Raw genomic sequence first — 24994 nt, 5'->3', positions numbered from 1 at the left:
ACTGTAAAAGTTATATTGGAATTTCGAATAAGATTGGAATAAGGAGTAAATTGGATGAATTTCAATTTCCGAGCCTAGGGATGAAATTGGAATTAATTAAAAATTTAGGGGTAAAATGATACTTTTGCCTAAAATGTGAAATGGGTTTGGTTGAATGTAAAAATCATAAAATTGATGATTAAATTTATTTATATAGATTCGGAAGTGTCGAACAAAGAAAAAGATCGAGGGAAATAAAAAGTTTCGGATTAGTAGATACGATCAATTGTCAAGGTAAGTTCGTATAACTAAATTAAGCATGTAAATTTTTTGAATTAATTGTTGAATTATGTGCATCATGATTTGTAATTGGTATGTACGTGTAATAAACCAATGTTGATTTGTGATTTACATGTAAATGATGAAATATTACATGAATCCGTTTGAATATTGATTTCCGATTGGACAGGTTATTATCGTATATATGAGATCCTGCATATATTGCAGTAAAGGTGGTTTTCGAAAGGATAATCTTTTAATCTCATTATGAAAAGGGTAATACTTGAAAAGGATTTGTGTACGCAAATGGTACAACTTGAAAAAGTTATGTACACTTTGTGTGTACACTTGGAAAGGTTAGGTATACTTTGTGTATACCATATGAAAAGGAAATGTATACTTTGTGTGTATCATTTGGAAAGGAATGTACACCTCAAGTGTACAATTGGAAAAAGAAATGTCCATCAGAAATTCAATAATTCAGTGGTAACGACATACATAGTGATATAAAGAGAAATGACATGATGAGCTCATCTATGCATTTTAGTATTTTTGGAAACTAATTAATTGGTTGAATGATTATGTATAGGCCTTATTTGCTAATTGACTAAGTTAATAGACATATTATTTAATGTATGAATTACTTGATGATCATTAATGGTAAGTGCATTTTGGTTATATGAACTTACTAAGCATTAATACTTACTAGGTTTATTTTTCCTGTTTTATAGTGCTCAAAGCTCGTGAAGGTTGGAATTTGGGTCGGAGCTATCATCACACTATCAATCCCTTCATTTTGGTAAAAATGATAAATCTATTTTATTATAATGACATGTATAAGCTTTTGTGGCCAAATAACATCTTAATATTTTGGTTTTTAACCAAGTCATTAGAGTAATTAGTGGAGCATGTTTAAGATTGGTATGTTGTGGATTAATATAAAAACATGTTGTTTTGAATGTTAAAAGTTTGCTGAATTGATTAGTAGATACTTATAAATTTTGGTACATGAAAATGATTAAGTTTGGGGTGAGAAAAATGGCCTAAAATGGCCTATTTTCGTCCACATGGTTAGACACATGGGCGTGTGTTTACGCCGTGCGTGACACACGGTAAGCCCACGGGCCTGTGAAATGATCGTGTGTCCCCTGCATCCTTAAATATGAAGTCAGGATAGTACACGGGCAAAAGACATCGCCGTGTGTTTTGTCATGTGAAGGACATGGGTTTTAAGCATGGTTGTGTGTCCCTTTGATGCTTAAAAAATTGCAAGTCAGAATTGCCTACGGGTTAACCACACGGCCATGGGAGCCATACAGGCATGTGCCCCTAACTTCAAGAATTTTTTTTCAAAGTTTTCTATAGTTACCGGTTTAATTCCAAATCATTTCTAAAGCATGTATTGGACCCCGTAGACCCATTTTAGGGAATTTATGGTGAAATTTGAAAAGTTTTGATTTGAAATATAAATTTATGACTTGATTTTGTACAAATGCTAATGTATAAGTTTGGTAATGCCTCGTAACCCTATTTCGATGACGGATATGGGTTAGGGGTGTTACATACTACGAATGGTTATTGAACTATTCCAATGTTTTTATTTAAGTTTTAATCTTTTAATTTAAAAAAAAACCATATCTAATTTCACTAAATTATCAATAAATATACGTTTTAAAATGTTACAAAACGGTTATTGAATTATTCGAAAGTTTTCCTTTAAATTACTAAGTTGTTAAAATTGTTGCTATATGACCTTCTTTATTCGCACTGCCTGACTCAATCAAAAACTCTTCTTTCCATTCTCTTTTACAGTTAGTTTTTTTCTCTTAATAAAAAAATTTTAAATGTTACGAATTAATGAACCAAAATCTAAATAATGTTATCTTATCTTTGACACTAATCTTTAGATCAACTTGGACTTAAGGCATGTTTTTCTACTTATAAATGTGTACTAATCTACTGTATCGACCATTGAATTGTCGCTCAAACTCATTAATCAAATTTTTTTATAAAAAGAATCTTAATAATTTAGTGACTTAAATCAAAAAATTTCGAATAATTTAATAATTTAAATTAAACCTTTTGAATATTTAAAAAAATTAAAGGGTAAAATGGATCAACTTAGAAAATGTTACCGGTAGTGATTAAAAAAAAAAAATTTACCCATTTTTGTTTTGTCAAATTCCAAAGACCAAATTAAGGCCGGCAAATCACTATGTCCGATGACTTGAGTTTGATTCGTTACGAACAATGAGGTTTGTTTTTGGATGCATAGAACAAGGACCGATTAATTTTTTTTTTTTTGAGAAACTGAATAAATTATTTTATTGAATACTAAATTTAAAGTACACAATGCAAAAGACTAGAAGGAATTTTGAATTTTAAAAAGTGTTTTTGTCATTTTTTTTTGCTCTTCTTGGAGACTTGTACTTATAGTCAAAAGTTTTCATTTTTCAGAATTTAATTATTTTTACTGTTAATTTCAAATATTAACATCTAACCATTAAAAAATTCCAATTACAACATTTGATTCTTTTTTCAGGTTTGATATGTATTTCTTTTGGTAAAAAAATTTTAAGGTGGGTCGGGTTATTCATCTAGATTGGAAGACTCACTCGATATTTGAGAGGGTTTAGACAAAAAAATTAGGTTCAAAAAATGGACTTGGGCAAAACAATTAGATCCACTTAAAATATGGGTTGGACTCATGCTTGAATATTTAAGGCCAGAGTCCGGCTTGACCTGACTCATTTTTAAGTTTATAATACTTGGTATTATTATTTTTATATATTATGAAATTTAGAATACATTAAAAAAACTTATACTAAATATATAATACTACTCTAATATAAACATTAAATAATGTTAAGAAACTATATAAAACTTTCAATAAATAAAAATATAAAATTTTATTAAATATTAAAATAATATAATATAAATTAAAAAATAAAAATAATATAGGTGAGCCTAAAATGAGTTTGTGTTAGTCTTTGGTATTTAGATCCATATTTCGGGTCGGGCCGATTTTGGATAAGTATAAAGTATGTTAATATCATTTTAGACCAAACCAGAATCAAACTCGACCCGACTTGATTTATGAGTACCTCTATAATAACCATGTTTAATTCACCTATATTATTATATAGTGATAAGATTTAGTAAAATTTTAAATACCACATGTTTTTAATATAACTTTATATTATCTAGTAAGGTGAGATTTTATCTCATTATTCATTTTCGTTTAAAAAAAAACTTTAACGTTTTTTTTTAAATAAAAGTAGAAATGTTATGGAGGCTATTGCATTAAGAGTCAAATTATATTTTATTCTCTCTACTCAAAAAGAATAAATTAATGTCTATAGGTTAAGTCAAAGAACAAATTGGCAATTGTGTTAAAAATTCTATTCATTTCTATTGTTAAAAACTCATCATTGTATATTAAAGGACTAATTTGCTCTTTATTCTAATGTACATGGACTAATTTACCCATTTTTTAAGTAAAAGGAGTAAAATATAATTTGACTCATAATACAAGAGATTCCATGATTCTTTTAGCAAAAACTAATGAATCAAACTCTTTATACCATTATCCTAGAGTGATGATATGATAGGATCTCAAAATGAGATATCATAATACTTAGAGGAATCCATGTTCAATCCAAATAGAGAAAAGAAAAGGACTAAAGTAGAAAAATTGATAAGTTCAGGGATTAAATTTTAGTTTATCCCACTAGCAAACAGAGAAGGTCAGTACCGTAACTTTGACGTTGCAAAAAGTACATTTTAGCCTCGTGTGGGGAAAGTGAAACAAAGGAAAGGCAGATTGAGAAAGAAAGAACAAGAAACGATGGAGACAATAACATTATCCCCTTCGCTTACCACTTCATCCTTTGGCACCTCAGCGGCGGCGACGGTGAAGCGAAGCAGCGCCACCTGTTTATCCTACACCTCTCACGCAAACCTTAACGTGAACCACTTAGCAGCATTCCACAAACAATCCCATCTCTTCACAAAATCCCCTACACGTCCTTTCGTATTCACCAAAACCCGTGCTAATAAATCCGCCCATGGCATCTTCCTTCCTCACTTGGTCGCTTCATTGGTCTGATTCTTACCTCCTTTTCAGCTTTTCCCCCATGTTTTTGCTATAATTGAAGTGCCTATTTATTAATATTTTGAAAATTTGAAGTTCACATTGTTGATTTATACTCTCGCTTTTCTTTTTGGTTTCAGGAACAAGTTGAACAAACTTACATTATGGTCAAGCCTGATGGTGTACAGCGTGGCCTTGTAAGCTTTGCTTCAATTCTTTTGTTTAAGATCTTATGCTCCATAATCCATTTCTTGTTGCTAAATTGCTGAAATTACACATTTTTTGAGTCTTAAATTGATTGTTTTCTATTTGTTTATGACTTTATGTGAAGGCATTTTAGGTAAACTTAACAATTCGTGTATTCTGTGTTGTGTTGGTGTATTTTACCATATTTTAATTGCTTGCTATCTATTGGTTTATTAGCAAAGCATTTGAGGTAAACTAGGCAATTCGTGTATTTTTCTGTATTATAATTATGTTTAAGATATTTTATTTTTTATATAAATTTTGATATGTTAATAATTCATATCATGTAGATTTTGAGCAATTCATGTATTTGGGTCGTATTTTTGTTATTTTTCATGTTGTGTTGTATTTTGTATCATGTTTTAGCTAATTTTAGTATCCAAAAAGGGAATTGTTTATAAATTATAATAGAACTTTTGGAATTTTGATTTTGAATCTTTTTTCTTCTTCTGAATTTTAGCATATATTTTACATATTTTATATTTATTTAGGTTGGAGAAATTATTTCGCGGTTCGAGAGGAAAGGGTTTAAGCTGACCGGCTTGAAGCTCTTTCAATGCCCCAAAGAATTGGCTGAGGTTTGTAAGTTTGCGGTTGGATTGATGTTTTCATGTGCCGTTTTGTTTTACGTTAAGAAACTCAATGCTTGTTATTGTTATTTTACATTAAGATACTTGATAACTCGAGTTTGACTTGACAAAGCACATTGTTCTTAACTTTGGGAGCTTACATAATAATATACGTGATCGGTGTTATGATGGTTATAGGAACACTATAAGGATCTCAAGACCAAGTCATTCTATCCTGCCCTGATTGACTACATTACTTCTGGACCGGTTGTTTGTATGGTATGATCCCTTCTAATTTCTTCTTGTATCATACGTTTCAGGTATGTCATTGATCGAGAAATCTGATGATGATTTTATGTTTTCAAGGTCTGGGAAGGTGTTGGTGTTGTTGCCTCCGCACGTAAGCTGATCGGATCTACCAATCCTCTTCAGGCTGAGCCTGGCACTATAAGAGGAGACCTTGCGGTTCAAACAGGAAGGTTAGCCTATGTTTACCCTGTTTCTGAGCCTCTAATTTCTCAACTTCGATTTGCAGCAGATATTCTGATAATGAAAATGTGGGCAGGAATGTCGTCCATGGTAGTGACAGCCCTGAGAATGGCAAGCGTGAAACTGGTAGGTACCTTTTTCTGGTATTCAAACATATTATCTCCGAAATGATTTCCTCCTAGCTGCTTTGGTACTAAGCTGACCAGACTTGGGTGTGTTTGTCTAATTTTGGTATGTGTTTGATATCCATCCTTACAAAATTTTCCAAGTTTTTCATGGTAATTGGAGAATCTTTGGAAGGTTATATCTCCATTTCTACATCTAGATATGCTTCGGACATGGATATTTTAAGAAAAATGAAAGAGTCAGAGTAACATAGCTTTTGTATGTTTCTAAATTCAAATGCCATGCTCCAATAGATCGCGCACCAACTGAAAAGTGGTTTAAAAGTTTATGCATTTAGCCACCGTTTAGTACTTGAGAAAATTTCGGTTATTTGAACTCTGAACCAAAGTAGATCACCTAGGATCCTTTTTGACCCTTCTCCTTTGCTCGTTAAGGAACCCTTAATGGCACCCTCTTTGGTCTCCGATCTCTTTCTCTTAATCATGGAAAGAAAAAAACGGATGGGATTTATCTGTTGAATCGGGAACTGGTGATTTATCCGGTCTAGCAGGTATGCAAGAACTAGATGAATGTTGAACCAATCAAAAAATGATTCAACAGGTTAAAAGCCGGATTGAATTGGCAAAATAACAACCAATTTTCTATATATTTATTTATTTTATCAAAATTTTATTTGTAATTAATGAGATTTGAATTCTTAATATCGGCCTGTTGAACCAATTGGATCAAGAATTGAAGGTCTGACAGGTCTGGTTCAATTCCCGATATAGTTTTCTTAAAACATTGCTTTTCATATTCAGCTCTTTGGTTCAAAGAAGGTGAATTATGTGAGTGGACACCTGCTCAAGCACCATGGTTAATGGAGTGACCTTTTTTCATTGCTTAGGCAAAAGCAATTTGTAAGCTCTCTTCTTATCAACCCATTTATTTCTTCAAGATTGATGTAATTGCAAATGTTAGAGCTGCAGGTTTTGTATGAATAATGGAAGAAATTCATGTGTTTTTGCTTTCTAGTCCTTAATTTATGACAGGAAATTTCAATATTATCACCATTGGATTTGCAATTTCTAATTCAACCAATTTTTCAGAGAGTTAACAAAATATAATCTTAACTACAATGCACAAATGGCCAAAGGACAAAGAAAAAGACACCACTCATCAAACTAGATTTAAACATGCCAAACACACATTATCATATTCAAATTTGGAAGGGTAAACTATCTAACTGTTAATAAATTTTTTATTACTGAAATTTAAAATTACAAAATTGATCATCTAATTATTTAATTTGATTTTTTATCATCAATTGACTAATGTAAAAATATAAACATTTAAAAATCTAAAATAATTGAATGACAAAATTATTAATAATTAAGTGATTACTAGTATAATTTATTGGATACTAATCTATCTTTACAATGCCAAATTCAATTTGAATCTTCAAAATTTGAGTTTTTTTTCTTTTATCGTGGGATTGAATGTTGAAAAGTCTCGTTAATTATAAAAAAATTTTGGAAAAAAAAAAGGAAAATTGATTTTTATCAATCCAATTCAATGTTTTGCAATCAGTTCGGTCATTGGCATTGGGGATTCATTAATGATTTTTATTATTAAATCTTATTGGTATTTAGACAAATAAAATTTCAGCTAATTAGATTCTATAGAGTTCTACATTCAAATTGGTTTAAAAAAATATAGAAGGTTAAATTTTGGTTCAAAATAGAAAATAAGGAAAATAGTAAATAAAATATGAAAAAAAAACAAAGAATCGAAAGCCTCAATTATATTGTTTTGATAAATATTCGTACGGATATAAAATATAACCCTTCAAATGTTTAAAAAAATTAAACATACCCGTAATACAAAGAATTCACAAGGTTTCTAAACCCAACAAATAAGCAAAATCTAAGCCCTTCATTGAAACAAATTCAATCATATAATAGTACTTCCATTGCTTGTGCTAGTGCTAGTGCTAGTGCTAGATTCATGGTTTTCCCTTGATCTTTTCCCACTGCTCAAAGATTGATACTCAATTGAACCCAAAAAACTCGTAGAACCAATCGATTCTATCATCATTGTTTGATCACTAATCGTTGAAACGCGTTGATGATCCCTAAATTTGGAAAACAAGTAGCGAATCGACGTACCGTTACTTCCTTGCTGAGAATTGAAGTTACTCGTTGATTGAAAATCACTTGAAGTATATGAAACACTCACAGGAGAACAATCCGTGTCAATCACCATCGATTCATCATCGGAGTTCGTATTGCTTGGAACAGTCCCAGAAGCGCAATCGGTTAAATCAGCCGCCGTCGTCGGCTGTGGGATCAGGTGACGTTGGGAACCTAGTTTAAGCCTCATCAGTGTAGTCTCTGTATAATAAAGGAAGTTTTACAAATTCAAAAAACGAAAATCAGTATTAATCATTTCAGATCTATAGTAGAATTGAGAGGATTGATCTTTGAAAAGGATTAAAAATAAGGAAATACCATAGATGGAGAGGGAATCGTCCTTGATGATCTTGGAAGGCGGAGTGTCGAAGCAGTCAACTGACGACGGCGACGGTGACGCTCTTACTCTTCCGAACATCTCTCCGTTTCTGATGGTATTTTCGGCCCCCTAACAATAGCTTCGTTCAAAAGAAGGATATTTGGGGGTATTTGAAAATGGCGGAAATCACACAAACTAAGAAAAGAAAAAAAGATGAGATTTGGTTTTGGTTCCGGATTTGGATTCTTTTTTCTTTCGTTTGGCGCCATAAATTAAAGGAGCGGGAAGCGTTTCTCGTACTCTCTCGATCTCTATTTTCATAGCTGATCCCCTCCCGCCAAAACTTCTAGGTTGGGCCTTTACTTTTTGAAGCCTAACCCTAACATTTTCATAAATCATCTTGGGTTAGTTTTGACCCATAGAATCCTAAAGGGTTGTTTTAAGTTTAAATATTATAATTTCAGAATTGAATTTTTCGAAATCAGATAATTATTGTCAAAGTTGGTTTGGTCGAATTTAGTTTTAAATTAATCAAATTAGATTTTCGAGTTTAAGTAAAAATTATCATGTTTGATTTTCATTATTTTCTTGCTCAAATGACAGGCCTTTAGCTCTCGTTAAAGAAGAGGAAATGAGTTGCGATTCTTTTTTTATCTAACCCAATATCTAGTATTGTTATACATAAAGAAGAGGAAATGGGTTCTTCCTCTCTTCCGCAGAGAAACACTCCATTACTTCTCTTCCTCATTTTCACCACCATTGATAGCTCTCCACCCTACAAAAGTGAACCTTTTCAAACTTCTCACCCCCTTCTCTTTGTATCAAGAGGGATCAACTAAGATTTTATCATTGCACCACAAGCTCAGTTAACAAAACTCATGCATAAAAAATTGACTTTTAGCCATTTACTTGTTAGAGAAATCATTCTTTTTAGGTCCAACCATAGAAGTGATTTTATCATTACACCACAAACCCTGTTGACGAAAGGAAATCGTAAAAATCACAAATGAAGATGCCAAATGAATGTATATTCTCTGACCAAAAGCATAAAGATGAATGTATTTGTTACAAATGAATTGAATTTCAAAAATTGAAATCGAAAAAGAAAATAAGAAACAGTTAAATCAGTCCATAAACAAGCTTGTAATCTCTCTCTCTCTATATATACAGCAACCTGGTATTCATATAGACTGGTTTAAGCCCTACCTTTTCTTCAGGTTGCCAATCAAGCTCTCTGGAAAAAATCTCCCAAAAGAACCCGGATTTCGTATATCGGTCTTAATGCTTTGATTCCTGCTAATCTCAAGTAAAGAAACAAAATGATTTTATGTTTTACGAATGAATCGGATTTTTAAATCGAAAAACAAAAGAAGGAACAGCTTACAGCTGCCTATCAGTTCATAAACAAGCTGGTAGTCTTATATATATACAGCAAACTGGTATTATGGAATGATTCAAGCCTACCTTTTTGTACAACTTCCGATCAATTTCTCCAGAAAAATCTCCTGAAAGAACTCGGCTTTCGTACTCTACTCTTTCTATTGGCACCTAAAAATAAGAGCAGATAAATTGAAAATTAAACAGGAGGTAATGTAATGTTGTGCTGATTGTTTTCGAAACATATGTTTTCTGATTCCACATGCAGAAAAGGGGAAAATAAACAGCAATCCAATTTTGAGAGGCTTTGCTAAATGCGATATAAATGCTCCATTAATCTTAGCTTAGGGCTCAAAACTGACACCTTTTAACCTTCCAGCATTATACAAAGCCTCTTCTGCAATAGGCCTCCATTGCTCTGCACACGAGAAGTTAATTCCAAGACCAACACTAAGTCCTCTCAGAAGATGTACTGTACGAAGAATTGAGAAGAGTTCCTCGGGGAAAGACTGCCATAGGCAAGAAAAAAATTGTTATCTACATTATTCAGACTCAGGTATGAGTACCAATATGGGCATAGGTCTAACACAGGTATAGCAATTCTTTTTCCAAATTTTTCATGCATTTAGACAATCCTTGGAGCATAGGTGTTAAACACAGATACTCCAAGAAAAACGAAGAGTTGAAGCAATATAGTTTGTTATGATCACTAGAAACTGTTCTCTATCATCGATTGAGAAACAAATCAATGATAGGTGAACAGACAAAGTTCGTAAGACTAATGAGTACTTCAGAGTTCAGCAAAAAGCACAAACCGAGCAAGAACAGAAAATGGGGTTTTTTTGGGAGTCGGGACTGGGAAACTGTGGTGATTTAACTGTTTTATATAAGCCTTTACCTCTACAGCGATTTTCTTTATTGAAGAATCTTCGGAGAAAGGTTGCAGCATTGCCACTCCGGGAGGTAGTTTCGTATCAAACATTGTTTGGGCCAAGCGAAGCAGTTCCTGTTGTTCATTCCCACAGTTGCTTACAGTACCTATGCCGAGTTCTCTAAAAGCAAGGACAATATAACATTATTGATCCCAGTTATTGGTTCAGATTGTCAGGATCATGATATCAAATCAATGCAAATATTAATTATGTCATTCAGACTTGAGTGCTAGTGTTGGATACCGTATGAGTCTGGATATGCATTCGGCATGAACACTGAAAGTATTTCTAGACTATGTTATTTGGACTTGAATGTGAGTGTCAAATACGGGTATGTATCTAACATGGGTATGGTTAAAATTCTTTTAAAAACTTTTTCCATGTATTTGGGGAGCACTGAAAGTCATATCCCCATATCCATATGACAAATATAAGTATCCAACATGAGTACTTTAAGAAAATGAAGAGTTCGAGCAACATAGCATCTAAAAAAATGAAGACTTGGAGTAATGTAGATTATTAAACCTCCCACTAGATTCATGTGGATCGCTCCAAAAATTGCCTATAATTTTTATTCTATTCAAAACTCATGTACCTATGTTTCTCAAACTCGAGTGAGCAAGTATAGGATATGAAAATGTGTCCAACATGGGTGTATTAATTTTTTTTCTAAATTTTTCCATGCATATGAAGGGTCATACCCCCAAACCCGTATCAGAAAATGTCTACTTCAAGAAAACGAAAAGTCAAAGTGACATGGCAGCCAACCAAAATCTGTATTGGAATGTTATTGAAAGCATGAATCGAAACTCAAAAGTTTACCTATAACTTTCCATTGCTTTTACAGGATCATTATCGGCTATGGCTAGAACCAAATTAGCATATCCGAGCCTCAATTGGTCAGGCAGATCCTTCACTTGCCCGTAGTCCAGTAAGGCAACCTGGCTTATGGAAAAAAAGCAAACTGGTTAGTATGCTATATGCCTATATGGCAGATTATATATATGAATATGAATTGGCAACAAAGGCTATAAAAGAACTAAAAGAAAACCAAAAATTTGTGATAGCCAACTTGCCTCTGAACCTTTACAGATCAATATATTCCCGGGATGGGGATCTGCATGGAAGAAACCGCTCTTTAGTATCATCTGTCCATATGCTAGTGTCAAACTTTTAAGTATGTTCCTGCATTTACGACAAGTATTATTTTAAGCACTTTTTTATGCATTCCGAAAAAGCTAAGATGAAGGGAGAGGGAGAAACAGGAGCCATTTCTTGATAGACTCATAGCCCTTATAGACAACCCAATTAACATTATGCAACTTTTGAGGAGTAAGCAAAAAACAACTTACAAAGCAGTGATAGACTTGGGAGTCAGGAAACCAAACAGTTATACGTGGCTGAAGAAATAACCAGACAGTTACATGCAGTACCTCATGCTGATGTAGAAGGATCAGTTTTTAACAGTGAAAATAGATGGAATTTATAACAGGAGGACCGGTTTGCCCATTGATCAAACGTACAGGGATTAATTTGCCTATTTTTTGAGTAGAGGGAGCAAAATGCAATCTGATTCTTAGTACATGGGTCTCCATAGCACTTTTACCCCAAACAAAGGGGTGGGGTTATATTCTCTAAATACCCTCCTAATACATGGAAATCTCAGAAAAAGTGAAACTACCCATCAGACACATATCAGTGTCCGACATTCATACCCAAGTTCGACTAAACATAGTTTAGAAACCCAAAATGATAAGAGTCAAAGTCATCATAGAGGATATAAAGAACAATAAGAAGGAAAATATTAAGCAATAAGACCATATGGATGATAAAAGATTTTGGAGAAAATTTGATATCTGCAAAGTGGAAACTTAGTACTTACTGCTTTGCTGCTGCTGCCATCTTACCACCAGGATTAATCCCTCTTTTAGCCATTTCATCACCGAGTTTCAGGATCGGGATTCCATCGATATATTCCATCACTAAGACCCTCCTATTTAAACAGATAAACTTCGCATTACAGAAATGCCAGCATCAGTAATAAAGCAGTAAAAGATGTTCATTAAGAGAAACAACATAAAATGCATCCACCATCTAGAAAACATGAATTAATGTATAGACCATGTAAAAAATAGCGCACAATTTAAATCAATATACTGTTTTAGCTAAGAGGTGATATCATTAGAAATAAAAGGCAAAAAGTAGGCCAAAATGTGATAAAAGTATAATGGAGGCCCTTCTACTAGGAGTCATATTGCATTTTGACCCCACTACTTAAAAAATGAACAAATTAGTCCCTGTTGGTTAGATTATAGAGTAAATTGGTCATTTCTATTAAAAATTTCATCCATTTCTACCGTTAAAAACTGGTGTGGTTAACGGAATAACCAGACAATAACATGTGGCGTGCCACGTGTATCTCATCCTAGTGTACATGGACAAGTTTTTAACAGTAGAAATGGATGAAATTTTTAATAGAAATATCAGTTTGCTCTTTGATCTAACTTGCACATTTTTTTAGTAGAAGGGGCAAAATGCAATCAACTCCTAATATAGAGGCCTCCATGGTATTTTTACCACCAGAACACAAAATTCTAAAAGCAAAACATGTAGATCCTCCAGCAATGACAGATGCATATTCAAACACATACACCTCTACAAGCAAGATGCAAAGTTACTGATTTATTGGTCCAAATATGTCATTACAAGATATCAGTATGAACTTGCCTTGAAGCCAAATTCTGAACCACTCTCGGAACTAGAACTGGAGATTTTCTGTTATTCTCATATAAGAAACGGTGAATCCTCTCCATAGCATTGGCTTCTCTTAGAAAATCAAATTCATACCCAATCTTCAAAAGCACAAAGGATAAATAAATAACGACATCCAAAAGAAAAATGAAATGCAAATCATGCAGAATGGTACTCTTAATTTATGTAATTTAAAGAGTATATAAAGCATAAGTCCAACCAAAAAAGACATCAAATCAACTTAATGGCTTGAGATACAACTGTAAAAAATGATTATATATTCCATTAAAAGTATTACCAACATGAATAAGTTGCAACCATTTATCAGTTAGTAGATTACCCACTGATATTCGCTAATGGCCTAAGCGAATAAGTTAAGCCATAAGGGTAGAATTATATTCTAGTGACCGGAAATGATTCATTAGAAATTGATTAATGAGATGCAGTTGCCCTGGAAGCCCTTGACAGTGAAAATTAGTTTTTTTTCCCCCTCAAGATTGACCCTCCCTTATTCCTAAGTAAGAGACTCGTCATTCTTCAAATGTTTTCCTAGCCATTGTTATTAACCACTTAAAACGGCAAAAAGGTAAAAAACAAAAAATAAAAAGAATACCGCCACCTGTGTTTCCATTTCTTTGGTAACAGAATACAAATCGAATTTGATATCTGTCTTTTGCATGTACAATGCAAATGCTTGCAAGTTACGGATGTCAGTCATCATCAGTTCTTGGATTCCGGGATGTTGAACCTGCCATAAACCTAATACTCAGAATCTCAAGGACATATAAGGCTTTAAAGTCATCTTTAACAAGACTTACTTTAGACAGTAACATCATTCATAATGCTAAAAATTGTCTTCAAGAGAACTTACCTTAACAACAACATCATTCTTATCGCCTCTGAGTCTTGCTCGATGAACCTATATAAGGCATAATCATAGGGTTCTTATAAGCAAATGACTTAAAAAATAACAAGAAGAAGAAACCGAATCATCAAAATGGTAACATTAAAGCTGCAAATGGACTCTATCCTGTTGTATGTTGGCAAGTTTGAAGCTTATTTAACAAAAATATTCGTTCTTTACCCGTTCTAAGTATCAAAATGCTTCAAATTTCAACACATACCCTTCCTAGCCTGCTCATATCAGCAGGATTTCGAGCTATGTAAAGAAATGGAAAATAGTACCTGTGCAATTGAAGCCGAGCCAAGAGGATTTACATCAAACTTTTCAAAAATTCCACTAATACTTTGACCCAACTCCTTCTCTAAAACACGTTGAACACCATCAAATGGTGTTGCAGGGGCTTGATCACACAAAGTAACAAGCTTTTTCACCCATGCAGCTGGGGCTAGGTCTGGCTTCCCAATAATTTGAGCAACCTAGTGTAACCAAAGTAACAAATTTTCAATAAAACTATTACCCTAAATCCAAATGAACAACACCTATACACCCATTCTTCGAATGAACTGAAAAAAAAAAGAGAAGACTTCATAGTTTTCCAAGAGCTAAGAACAGCCAAATTCGACAAAAGAAGCAATCAATAAGATATTCAAACAGTAAAAACAGACAAAATCCAATCTGAATTGAACAGTTTTTCACAGCAAAACTGAAGCCCATGTCGCTTCGACCCTCAAAATGGAGATATGACCGTCTAAGGACCCTCTAAATACATGAAAAAGCTTAGCAAAAATGAATATATCAGCTCATATCCGACATTCACACTCGAGTACCAGTAATATTAACTCAAGCTAAGAAATAAGGGGGTTAAAAAACAATTGGGATTAAAAGGCAGTGGAAATCGAACTACCTTAAGGAAGAACCCACCAAGGTCAGAACACATAGCATAAATCTTATCAGCAGCAAGCTCATGCTGTCTTTCCCACATTGCATGTTGTTTTTGAACATCCTTCACGAAACTCACCCGGACTTGAAACACCTTTCAACAATCACCCATCAACCCAAATTTCAGTCAGATTAAGAAAAATAAAGAAAGCCCAGCAAAGGCCATATATATGTACATGTATATATGTATATAATAGAGAGAGAGAGAGAGAGAGAGAAGAGTAAGAGAGGGACCTTGTAGCCAGTATAAATATCAGCAGCTCGAACCCAGAATTGAAATGAACGATGCCATGGTCTCAAATGAAGAGAAACCTTCTCTTGAATATCTTTGAAATCAAAACGAGAAGCTATACCATTCATTTTCTCTCTCACTTCTACAAGAAGAAGAAGAATTTAGCAGCGTCTTTTAGTTTCTCATTCTTAGACCATTAAAGGGAAAAAAGAAAAAAGCTGAAACAGAGAGAGAAGAAGAAGAACAGTGACGAGAGTTTCAGGAAAGAAAAAAAAGAGAGAAACCCTTTGTATAAAGATAAAAAAAAAAAAGAAGAAAAAAGAGTAGGAATTATGAAAGATAAATTGTGGCTGTGAAGCCAAAGAAAATGCGATTTGGGTTATCCAATGCAATTCTTTATATGTGTAAGTGGGGGGAAATGCAAATGCAAGTAGTGAAGAAACAACGGCCGCTAAGCTAGCTTTTGTGTGCCTTTCAACTGCCTGGTCTTTGCTTCTGGGCTTGTTTTTCGATTTTCTTTACTTCGAATAAAGAACTAAAGATATATGTTTTTTATTTGAGATGGAGAATTGTGTAATGAGATAAACTGTACTCCGAGAGGAAGTTATCTTGAGATGGATTGAGTTGAGTCCAGCTTCAGTTTTAAGTACTTTATTGCTTCACAATCAATTATTCAAATCTGAATTTACCCTTTAATTAAATTACCCTAACATCGGCGGTGTTCCCTCCTGTGAGGATAATTGAACAATAATTAATATAAAAATCGTTTTGATTGAAATGACGAGTTTGGCTTAAATGATACAACATACATATTTTTATTGCTAAATTATTAATATGTTTTATTTTTAAAGGGGAAAAGAATATTAGCTAAATCTGTGGTCCTCAAACATTCACACCAAACACGAAGTAAATAAAACAATAATACTCTGAATTCAGTATTATAATGGATAACGATACTAATTTAATTTTTATTAAACACTTAAAATGCTCCACTCTATTAAAAATTGCCATGAGTGATAACCTCTATGTGTTTCGTTACTGCAATAGACATTTTAGAAAGAAAAAAAATTTAAGTTTGTTAAATTTTAAAACATTTTTTATTATTTTTTTGAAATTTTATGAAATATAGTGCCACTAAAATTTTAAAGATTCAGTCATCTTTTCCATCTAAAAGAATTCAGAGGAAAAGTGACAAAAAAAAAATATAAACTCCACAAAATCAAAACTTATTTTTGACTAGGTAAACAAACCAATTGAGGACACTTGAATAACTCGATTTTTAATCTCAAATTCAAGAGCGAAATTCAATCAAGCTCGAGCTTTATACCCCAGCCACAATCATCAAGATACCCAGAACAATAAGAAACCAATAGATAACTTTTTAGGAAACTCAGTAGCATCACATTCATTGGCCTAGTAACCAGAAAATGAAAAAAGAAAAAAGGGAAAGAAATGTATATAAAAAATCATGCATGAAAGAAACATCTAAAAGGACAACTTTGCGTTTCCATATTTCATTGAACTTCGAAATTGTTGGTTTATCCATTTCTAAATCAGAAGAAATGCTTGAACTGATTTATAGATCAATAACGCGAGACAACTTCTGGATCCGGTTTAACAAGAAGTCTCCTTGTTTAATGGTTGCCTGGTAGAGCGCATTCTTTGCATCAGGGCGGTTAGTTTCAAGAACACCGGCAACCTTGTCGATCTTGCAATGAAGCTTCCCTGCGGCAATAAAACGTGATAGCTCCCTAGAATCATGGAGAAGAGAAACAAAATGATCATGCCACGGCAAGCAATGTAATACTTCCAAAAAGCCACACCATTGGATATAATCACTTACAGATCAATGAACTCCACGGTCACCCCAAAAGCCTTTGCCATGGCTTCAATGGTAACACTCTTGTAGGATTCCAGAAATTGAGAGTAAACAACAGTTCTAACCTCCCTCATGTAAAACCGGAAATGTGGATGTAAATAACGGTCCAACTTTATATGTTCGGTCAGACCAGCTGAGATATAATTCCAAACAAATTGATCAATGAAAGAAGTTTTAGATATTGGGTTCAAAGTGATAATTCTATAGCTATACATACCGAACGCTAAGAAGAATGATTTGTACTGACAATCATAAAGAGCGTTTAAAAATTCTGAAAGATTTGGTATTTTTCTAATGACAGTCAAGATCTCAGGAGCATCTACGACCTGTAACATTTAGCCATCAGTAACTTTGCCTGGCCTAAATAGGAAGTAACACAAGTCATAGTACAAGTTTGAGGAAAAACTCTGAAATACCTTTTGTTTAAGGGAAACTCTATCCAACGATATGATGCTCGTAAGCACGGAATAAAATATAAATGTCTCATAAGGGAAAAGCTCGTAAGTTGTGAAGGTTGAAATGGAACCCAAAAATAGATCGGTTGCCTTTTTAAAATTCCGAGTGGCCATGCAATATAAGCCTTCGTAGACCTTCAAACGGTTCTTCCTCTCCCAGTCACCGCCTACTTCGAATAAACTAGCATCAAAATAGGAGCAACGACGAGTGAAAAGGCATACATCTCTAATTATAGGCATACATCTCTAATTATGCAAAAGCTAGAATTAATGGATATTATTAATAAATATAATTACATACTTTTTTGCTTTATCAATGCTTTTGGAAATAAGATCGAAATCCATGTAGAAAAAACCAATCTGCAAAGTATAGAACACCAAGTCCATCTTTTGCCCAACAGCGACTGTCTTGGTTTCCGTCAACTTAAGTTGCTCCAATGCTTTCTCCTAGATTGAGATAAACATAAGTCAAGATGAAAAATATAGCACTCAAGCATAACTAAACGAGAAGACATCACCTTTAAGAGCAATAAACAAGAACTATTATTACCTTATCACCTATCCGAATGTAATATAAGGATTTAGCTAAATGTGCTTCTCGAACTTCACTTTCACCCAAGTTTTCTTCAGCATCAGCAATCCTATAATGCCAAAAACAGGTTCGGTAAAACAATAACAAAAATTCATCAGAGATCAACATGTGTTTCTTTACTTTCTCGAGGGGATTGCAGCGGGTCAGAGGGCTGAAAAGCTGCAGAGACATAGTTGAAGTGCAAGGGTTTCAGAAGAAATTAAGCCCTTATTATCATCCATACACTATAGCATACATCATTGATTATCATCAATTTTACATTGACTCAGATGAGTCAGATTTAGGTATATGTCACACACTGTTATGTTCAATTTTTTCCAAGTTTTTATATGCTTTTGGAGGGTCCATGGAGAATCATATCTCAAACTCATGTTTAAATACATGTCGGACACTAGTATTTCAATCAAAATGAAGAGTTAACATAGGACATAAACAATTATTTTCTTCTATGTCGCTCTGACTATTTTAACTTTCCATGAAATACTCGTGTCGATCGCATATTCAAACATTGTCATGGAAATATGATATCCCACCAAATATGTAAAAAGAACTTAGGAAAAACTCAATATATCGATGCTCGACTCACCTTGTACCCAAGTCCGAGTAACATAACATTTCGTTGTGTTAAAGAGGAACATTCAACTCATAACTATTTACCTCTGCCGTATTTCATCAAAAGCATAAATCACTCCAGCATTTCATATACATAAATTTAGTAAATGTTTTCATTCCAAACAAGACACCAAAACAAAAAAGCACCTCTTGAAGTAACCATTGTTAAACAAAAATGCTTAATCAAAGAAAATAAAATCCACCTCCCCCACCCCCCAAAAAAAACACTATAATTAAAATCTGAGTCTTTGAAAACCCTAATTCATTCAGAATCTATGTCTCTTTAGACCAAAAGTTCTACATTATATTCTCATTATCAGACAAATGAAAAAAAAAACCTAACAAAATTAAACCAGAATCCCTAAAACCTATGATAAATTTCAGATCAATCCTAAGTAATCAGTAACAAACAGGAGAAGAAAAATTGAAGAAACTAAATAAAATCTCACTTCTCGTCGAGCTTCTTAATCTCCTCCTCATTCTTGGCACGCATCGCGTCCAAAACGTTCTGATCCAGCTCTACCACTTTATCGGCAACTAGGGTTTCATAATACGGAGCCATTTCTACAACCACCACAGCCATGAAGAAAACACGAGAAGCATTAATGCTAGAGTTGAACCGAAATAACTGAGTCGGGAAAAACTAAAGAGAAGAGTTGAATCGGGTGAGTTACCATTGGATTTAACCGAGTTGAGGACTTCATCCTTGAGACGGACCTTCTCGATGTCAGGGACATCTGGATGCTTGAGGAGGAAGACGTTGTGACCAAGGATGAGTTGCTGTGATTGCTGATTTCCGTCTTGCGCGTCCATTGGTGAGTCGGATTGAGTGAGCACTGAGTTGGAATGGAACGAGTACTGCTTCTCCTTTTTTAGTTTGCTTGGGAAAGGGAAAAATCATAACATACGCTTCGTCGCGGGGATGGGAATATTGCACTTTTTTTCTTTTGGGGTCAAATTCTGTATTTAGTCCTTGTACTATATACAAATTTTGAATTTAACCTCTACACTCTAATTTGATCAATTTTAGTCCCAACTCAAACCATTATGATTAACTCTCTTAGGATAAATTCTATTATTAGTCTCGTAGTATAAATAAGTTGTGGATTTAACCTCTGATTTTTTCATCACTTTTATTCTTTATATTTTACTTTTGAGTTTTAAAATTTTCCTATAATAACAATTAAATCTATTAACTAAAATAATATATATTATGAAAATAAAAAAAGTTGATGTATAATTACTAAAATTTAAAAATAACATAATTTAACTTAAAATGTTTAATATGTGCGATTAAGATAAATTATCAAATAATTGAATGATTTTATTTAGTGACCATTTTGAGAATTTTTTTAATAGTAATGACTAAATTGATAAAAATAAATAAAGTGACCACAATAGAAACAACTTTATTTTAGAATGATTAACGGTGAAATTTACCCTTTAAACATCAAAGCCAAGTAATACGTATATCCTTACCCAAGCTTTATCCGATACAAAATTGACTCATCAAGTAAAACAAGCTAGCTAACTCATGTCATTCATGTAGGACTTATCGAAAGCATGCTAAAGGAATGAGTTATACATAAAAGTCCATGGGCTCATTTAATATTTGACAAAAATTGAACAAAAATATTAGAGCTAAAAATGACTTTAAACAAAAAAAAAAAAGAATTTTCATTTAAAATATAGACGGTAAAAAATCTGGTAAAATTTTAACCTTAACTAATATTTAAGTGGCCTAGCTAATTTAAGTGGTACCATATTCCTATGTTTATGACCTATAAACTTTAAGTTAAAGGTTTAAACTTTACAAAACAAAGATGCTCACGTTTCTATGGTAGGCGGTCATGTGCCACATACATTTTGATTCGAGGGAGTGTTCTATTTTGTTGACGTTTTAAATATTTTTTATTCTATGCAAAGTTAAAAAGACAAAACTAATTTATTAAAAAATCTATCGATTCCAAATAGTACTTTTAAAATTTCTTTAGAAATAGTCGACTTCTTCTCATCGTAAGCAGAATTTAAGTTTTAAATATTCAATGCACAATTAGGGCTCAATTTATTTTCTAATTATATAATATGATAATTTTTATTTTATAAAATAAGGTAATTTATATGATATATAAAATAAATATATCATATTATAATATAAATATTTAAAAATAATATATTATTTATGTTTAAAAATTTAAAATTTATAATTAATAACTATTAAATCAAAAGTATATTTTGAATACAAATTAAAAACAATATATGAATTGATGTAAATAAACTTGAATTAGTTAATTACAGGATTAAAAAGTTCAACAAAATTTAAAACTTATATCTCGGATAAACTCATATAGGAAAGGATAAACTCAAATACGAAGAACAATATGAGCTTGGCAGAATTCGCTCAAGATATTTATTAAAATCGTATTAAATTGGAGTTTAATTTATTATTTTAAATAATATAAATTTTGATTAACAATCTATAATCTATACAATATAATATTTAATATATATAAAAATACTAATTTTGAAATTTTATTGAACTAAAGAAAATATCTTTTATTTTTTATCACATTATTAAATTTATATTTAAAAATAATTATAATATTTAATTTAAAATAGTTAAAAATTTGAAATAAAATAGAATTTATGATAATTATATATTTAAAAATAATTATAATTTAAATTATAATTATTAATTTTAAAAGTTGTTATAATTTTAATAGATTTATTATTTGAATAAAAATTTAAGCACAAAATAAATGGAAAAAATTGTAACACTTATAATGATAATTTTCAATTATTAGTTAAATTATGTTGATAAATTGTGCTAATTTTATTTACGTAAAATAGATTTATCACTTGAATAGAATTCTAAATATATTAATTATCACTTAATTTATATTAAAATTAATTATAATAATATCCTATTATTTTAAGTAATATTAATTTGCATTGATTACATAAAGTGAATTATATTGTATGTTGAATATGTTAAAATATTTTAATTATTATTTAAATTATTTATTATAGTATTTCAATTGACAAGTTGATATATTTTAATTATTCAATAATCAAAATAAGAGATCACTTTATATTAATTACTATAATTAAAAATATAATATTTAAAATTAATAAAATATTACATACAGAAAATTACGGGGGTTAGATATAAATTTAGATCAATTAACTCGAATTAAATTCATAAAATCTCTGTCGGCCCGGCCCGTATTCCCTTGGACTATACATTATCTACCACTCATTATACCCGGGTGTTTTAGTAGAATTTCTCATCATTTTACCGCCAATCTTTTAATGCGATAAGCTAAGTTCTGTTCATCAAGTAATGCTGAAATCAACTCTTACTCCGATATTCTCGACTTTTCCGGCCAAACCGAGGTATCGGAAACTATTGTGTCGTGCAATTTCCGGTAATTTTAATCCCATTCAAACTGTTCGACAAAATGCCGCACCCAACATCTTCACAACCGCTCAACTCCCACCAACTTCAGTTTACATTCACCTCCCTTTCTGTCGAAAACGCTGCCACTACTGCGACTTCCCAGTCGTCGCTCTCGGTTCTAACTCACCGACCCAAACCAACGACAACGAAGACGATCCCCGTATATTGAACTACATCCAATTACTATGCCGAGAAATCAATGCTTCCAGAGTGAGTTTCGAGTCTCACTCGCCACTCGAAACCGTCTTCTTCGGCGGAGGAACACCGTCTCTCGTGCCACCGAGGCTGGTTTCATCGATTCTTGATTTGTTGAAAGGGAAATTTGGGGTGACTTCGGATGCCGAGATATCAATGGAAATGGATCCTGGAACATTTGATGTTAAGAAAATGGAGGAGTTTATGGAGTTGGGTGTGAATCGAGTTTCGTTGGGAGTTCAAGCGTTTCAAGAACAGTTGTTGAAGGCTTGTGGGAGAGCTCATGGAGTTGACGAGGTGAATGAGGCCATTGAGATAATGAAATCGTGTGGGGTTGAGAATTGGAGTTTGGATCTAATCTCTTCTCTGCCTAATCAAACTCCACAAATGTGGGAGGAAAGCTTAAAGTTGACCATCGAAGCTCAGCCAAATCACGTCTCCGTTTATGATTTGCAAGTTGAACAAGGCACCAAATTTGGAACATTGTAAGTATTACTATGTTTATTTGGAAAATCTGTAGCTTTTAATAATGTTACTCGGATATTCATTCAAACTCTTTTTCATGTATTTAGATTTTTTTAGGATATATCTATTATTTTCAGAATCTGACCAGACTGGTCGGGTACCGGTCAAAAACGAGTTGATTCACGCGATTGAAAAATGTGTTAAATATGTATACTTTAAGAAAAATAAAGAGTTGGGAACGGTGTTTAGCTTTACTCTGGAATGAAAAGTGAATATTTGAATCCTTTGTAGGTACACACCAGGGGAGTTTCCTTTACCTACGGATGTGCAGTCTGCCGATTTTTATAGAACAGCGTCAAGAATGCTTTCAGGTGCCGGATATAACCATTACGAAATCAGCAGTTATTGCCAAGACGGATTCGAATGCAAGCACAATTTTACATACTGGAAAAACAAACCATTTTATGGTTTTGGCCTAGGGTCTGCTAGTTACGTACGTGGAATGAGGTTTTCAAGACCGAAGAAAATGGGAGGGTACATCAATTTTGTACGGAGTTTGGAGAATGACAAGGTCGATGACACTGGGAACACTAATATAAATGTTGGAGACTTGGCATCAGATATTGTGATGCTTTCCCTTAGAACTGCGGCTGGACTCAATTTGAAGTCCTTCCTATGCGCATTTGGGTACTCGGTTGTAGCTTCTCTTTGTGAAGCTTATAAGCCTTTCATTGAAAGTGGACATGTGCTTTGCTTGAATGAGCAGAGAAGAGTTGTAAATGCAGATGAATTTAATGCCTCACTGAATGAAGATGGTATCGGGCGAGGATTAGCTTATATTCGGCTCAGTGATCCGGACGGCTTCCTATTATCAAACGAATTGATATCTATTGCATTTGGGGTCATTGCTCCCTAGAACTTTCAAGTTTCAAATGTTAAACCTTTTTTTATGGTGCATGTTGCATTCGGGGTTATGATGTACAATTATGAACGGTGGACCATGCAGGGAACACGGATATAGATGCCAACGGGGCTCGATTTGAAGGCTTCTTGATATGCATTTCGGGAACTTGGTTATAGCTTCTCTTGGTGAGGCTTATAAGCCTTTCGTTGAAAGTTGTTTTGCTTGAAACTGCATACAATATGAAGACGATATCGGGCGAGGATCAGCTTATATTCGGCTCACGATCAAGGTGGTTTTCTCTTATCGAGAAAATTGATATCGATTGCATTCGGGCGTTCAAATCTGAAGCTTTTTATTTTATTTTATTGATATGCTTTGTGATTGGGGCAATTGCTGCTTAAAAGTGCATAAAACGATTGCAAATATGAAGCTTTCTGATAGTTTCCAGCCAAGCCTAAGTATGGCTTGTGGCATGGCAAGGGAGACCATAAGAAATGTTGGGAGAGCAAGTTTTACGCACATGCAATTATTCTTCATTCGTATGTTTGAAAATCGAACCTTAACATCATACAAGTTTTTAGTAGAGATTGACATAGTTGTTTGTAAGGTTGTACGACTTAAATATCTGTTTAAAGGAAGTGTTGAATTGGTTGACTTGACAATTGGTACTGATAGATTGAATCAAGCAAAATATTGATTGAACTAGATTTTTACTATTTTTTAATTTTTAAGAATTCTTAATTAATTAGGATTGCGGTTTCCTCTTTTAAAAAATTCTTATTAATTTTTATAAGTTGAATCCATTATTAATCAATTCAAAGGACTCTTATATTAATAAAATATTTCGGATTGAAAAAATTATCCAACTTTTAATTGAATAGATGAATCTTATAAAGAATTGAACTATATAAAATCTAGAAGAAAGATAAGGTTGAAGTGAATATATTCAAACTAAAATTAATCGGATAAGGTAATGTTCAAATTTAAAAATGTAAAATCAAAATTAACAAATTTGGTTTTGAAGTT

At 32.9% G+C, this 24994-nt stretch overlaps 5 protein-coding genes across 9 annotated transcripts; 2 read left to right on the top strand and 3 right to left on the bottom strand.

Moving 5' to 3' along the window:
- The first annotated feature begins 4027 nt into the window (after positions 1 to 4027).
- Positions 4028 to 6833, top strand: LOC108454654 (nucleoside diphosphate kinase 2, chloroplastic). Its single transcript, XM_017753185.2, has 7 exons — positions 4028 to 4360; positions 4492 to 4548; positions 5089 to 5175; positions 5365 to 5445; positions 5533 to 5645; positions 5732 to 5781; positions 6582 to 6833. Exons 1-7 carry the CDS (start codon positions 4106 to 4108, stop codon positions 6647 to 6649), a joined length of 711 nt encoding a protein of 236 aa, XP_017608674.1. The 5' UTR covers positions 4028 to 4105; the 3' UTR covers positions 6650 to 6833.
- A 721-nt stretch (positions 6834 to 7554) lies between these two features.
- On the bottom strand, positions 7555 to 8593 carry LOC108456213 (uncharacterized). 2 transcript variants are annotated; one of them, XM_017754807.2, is made up of 3 exons: positions 8271 to 8593; positions 7999 to 8153; positions 7791 to 7894 (listed from the first exon to the last, which is right to left on the bottom strand). In XM_017754807.2, exons 1-3 carry the CDS (start codon positions 8368 to 8370, stop codon positions 7868 to 7870), a joined length of 282 nt encoding a protein of 93 aa, XP_017610296.1. In that variant the 5' UTR covers positions 8371 to 8593; the 3' UTR covers positions 7791 to 7867. The 2 variants fall into 2 exon arrangements, with proteins under 2 accessions (XP_017610295.1, XP_017610296.1); XM_017754806.2 differs by having other exon boundaries at positions 7555 to 8153; positions 8271 to 8584.
- A 691-nt stretch (positions 8594 to 9284) lies between these two features.
- LOC108454042 (uncharacterized) lies at positions 9285 to 16185 on the bottom strand. Of its 4 annotated transcripts, XM_017752343.2 has the most exons (14): positions 15853 to 16179; positions 15409 to 15548; positions 15140 to 15268; positions 14517 to 14711; positions 14203 to 14250; positions 13951 to 14079; positions 13308 to 13432; positions 12463 to 12573; positions 11657 to 11765; positions 11403 to 11521; positions 10547 to 10700; positions 10013 to 10157; positions 9736 to 9819; positions 9285 to 9564 (listed from the first exon to the last, which is right to left on the bottom strand). In XM_017752343.2, the coding sequence occupies exons 2-13, from the start codon at positions 15532 to 15534 to the stop codon at positions 9755 to 9757; spliced, it is 1455 nt and encodes a 484-aa protein (XP_017607832.1). In that variant the 5' UTR covers positions 15535 to 15548; positions 15853 to 16179; the 3' UTR covers positions 9285 to 9564; positions 9736 to 9754. The 4 variants fall into 4 exon arrangements, with proteins under 4 accessions (XP_017607832.1, XP_052875516.1, XP_017607834.1 ...); XM_053019556.1 differs by having other exon boundaries at positions 9285 to 9572; positions 15409 to 16185; XM_017752345.2 differs by having other exon boundaries at positions 9285 to 9567; positions 15409 to 16184.
- Positions 16186 to 16784: 599 nt separating this feature from the next.
- LOC108454203 (26S proteasome non-ATPase regulatory subunit 6 homolog) lies at positions 16785 to 19876 on the bottom strand. The gene is made up of 8 exons (XM_017752582.2): positions 19619 to 19876; positions 19394 to 19508; positions 18291 to 18381; positions 18042 to 18187; positions 17702 to 17921; positions 17503 to 17611; positions 17250 to 17418; positions 16785 to 17157 (listed from the first exon to the last, which is right to left on the bottom strand). The coding sequence occupies exons 1-8, from the start codon at positions 19755 to 19757 to the stop codon at positions 16983 to 16985; spliced, it is 1164 nt and encodes a 387-aa protein (XP_017608071.1). The 5' UTR covers positions 19758 to 19876; the 3' UTR covers positions 16785 to 16982.
- A 2286-nt stretch (positions 19877 to 22162) lies between these two features.
- Positions 22163 to 24675, top strand: LOC108456462 (uncharacterized). The gene is made up of 2 exons (XM_017755034.2): positions 22163 to 23084; positions 23356 to 24675. Exons 1-2 carry the CDS (start codon positions 22288 to 22290, stop codon positions 23978 to 23980), a joined length of 1422 nt encoding a protein of 473 aa, XP_017610523.1. The 5' UTR covers positions 22163 to 22287; the 3' UTR covers positions 23981 to 24675.
- Positions 24676 to 24994: the final 319 nt, after the last annotated feature.

Source organism: Gossypium arboreum, chromosome 9 (genome assembly GCF_025698485.1).
Source record: "Gossypium arboreum isolate Shixiya-1 chromosome 9, ASM2569848v2, whole genome shotgun sequence".
Taxonomy (NCBI): domain Eukaryota; kingdom Viridiplantae; phylum Streptophyta; class Magnoliopsida; order Malvales; family Malvaceae; genus Gossypium; species Gossypium arboreum.
The sequence above is the reverse complement of the archived record's forward strand: the minus strand, read 5'-3'. Positions and strand labels throughout refer to the sequence as shown.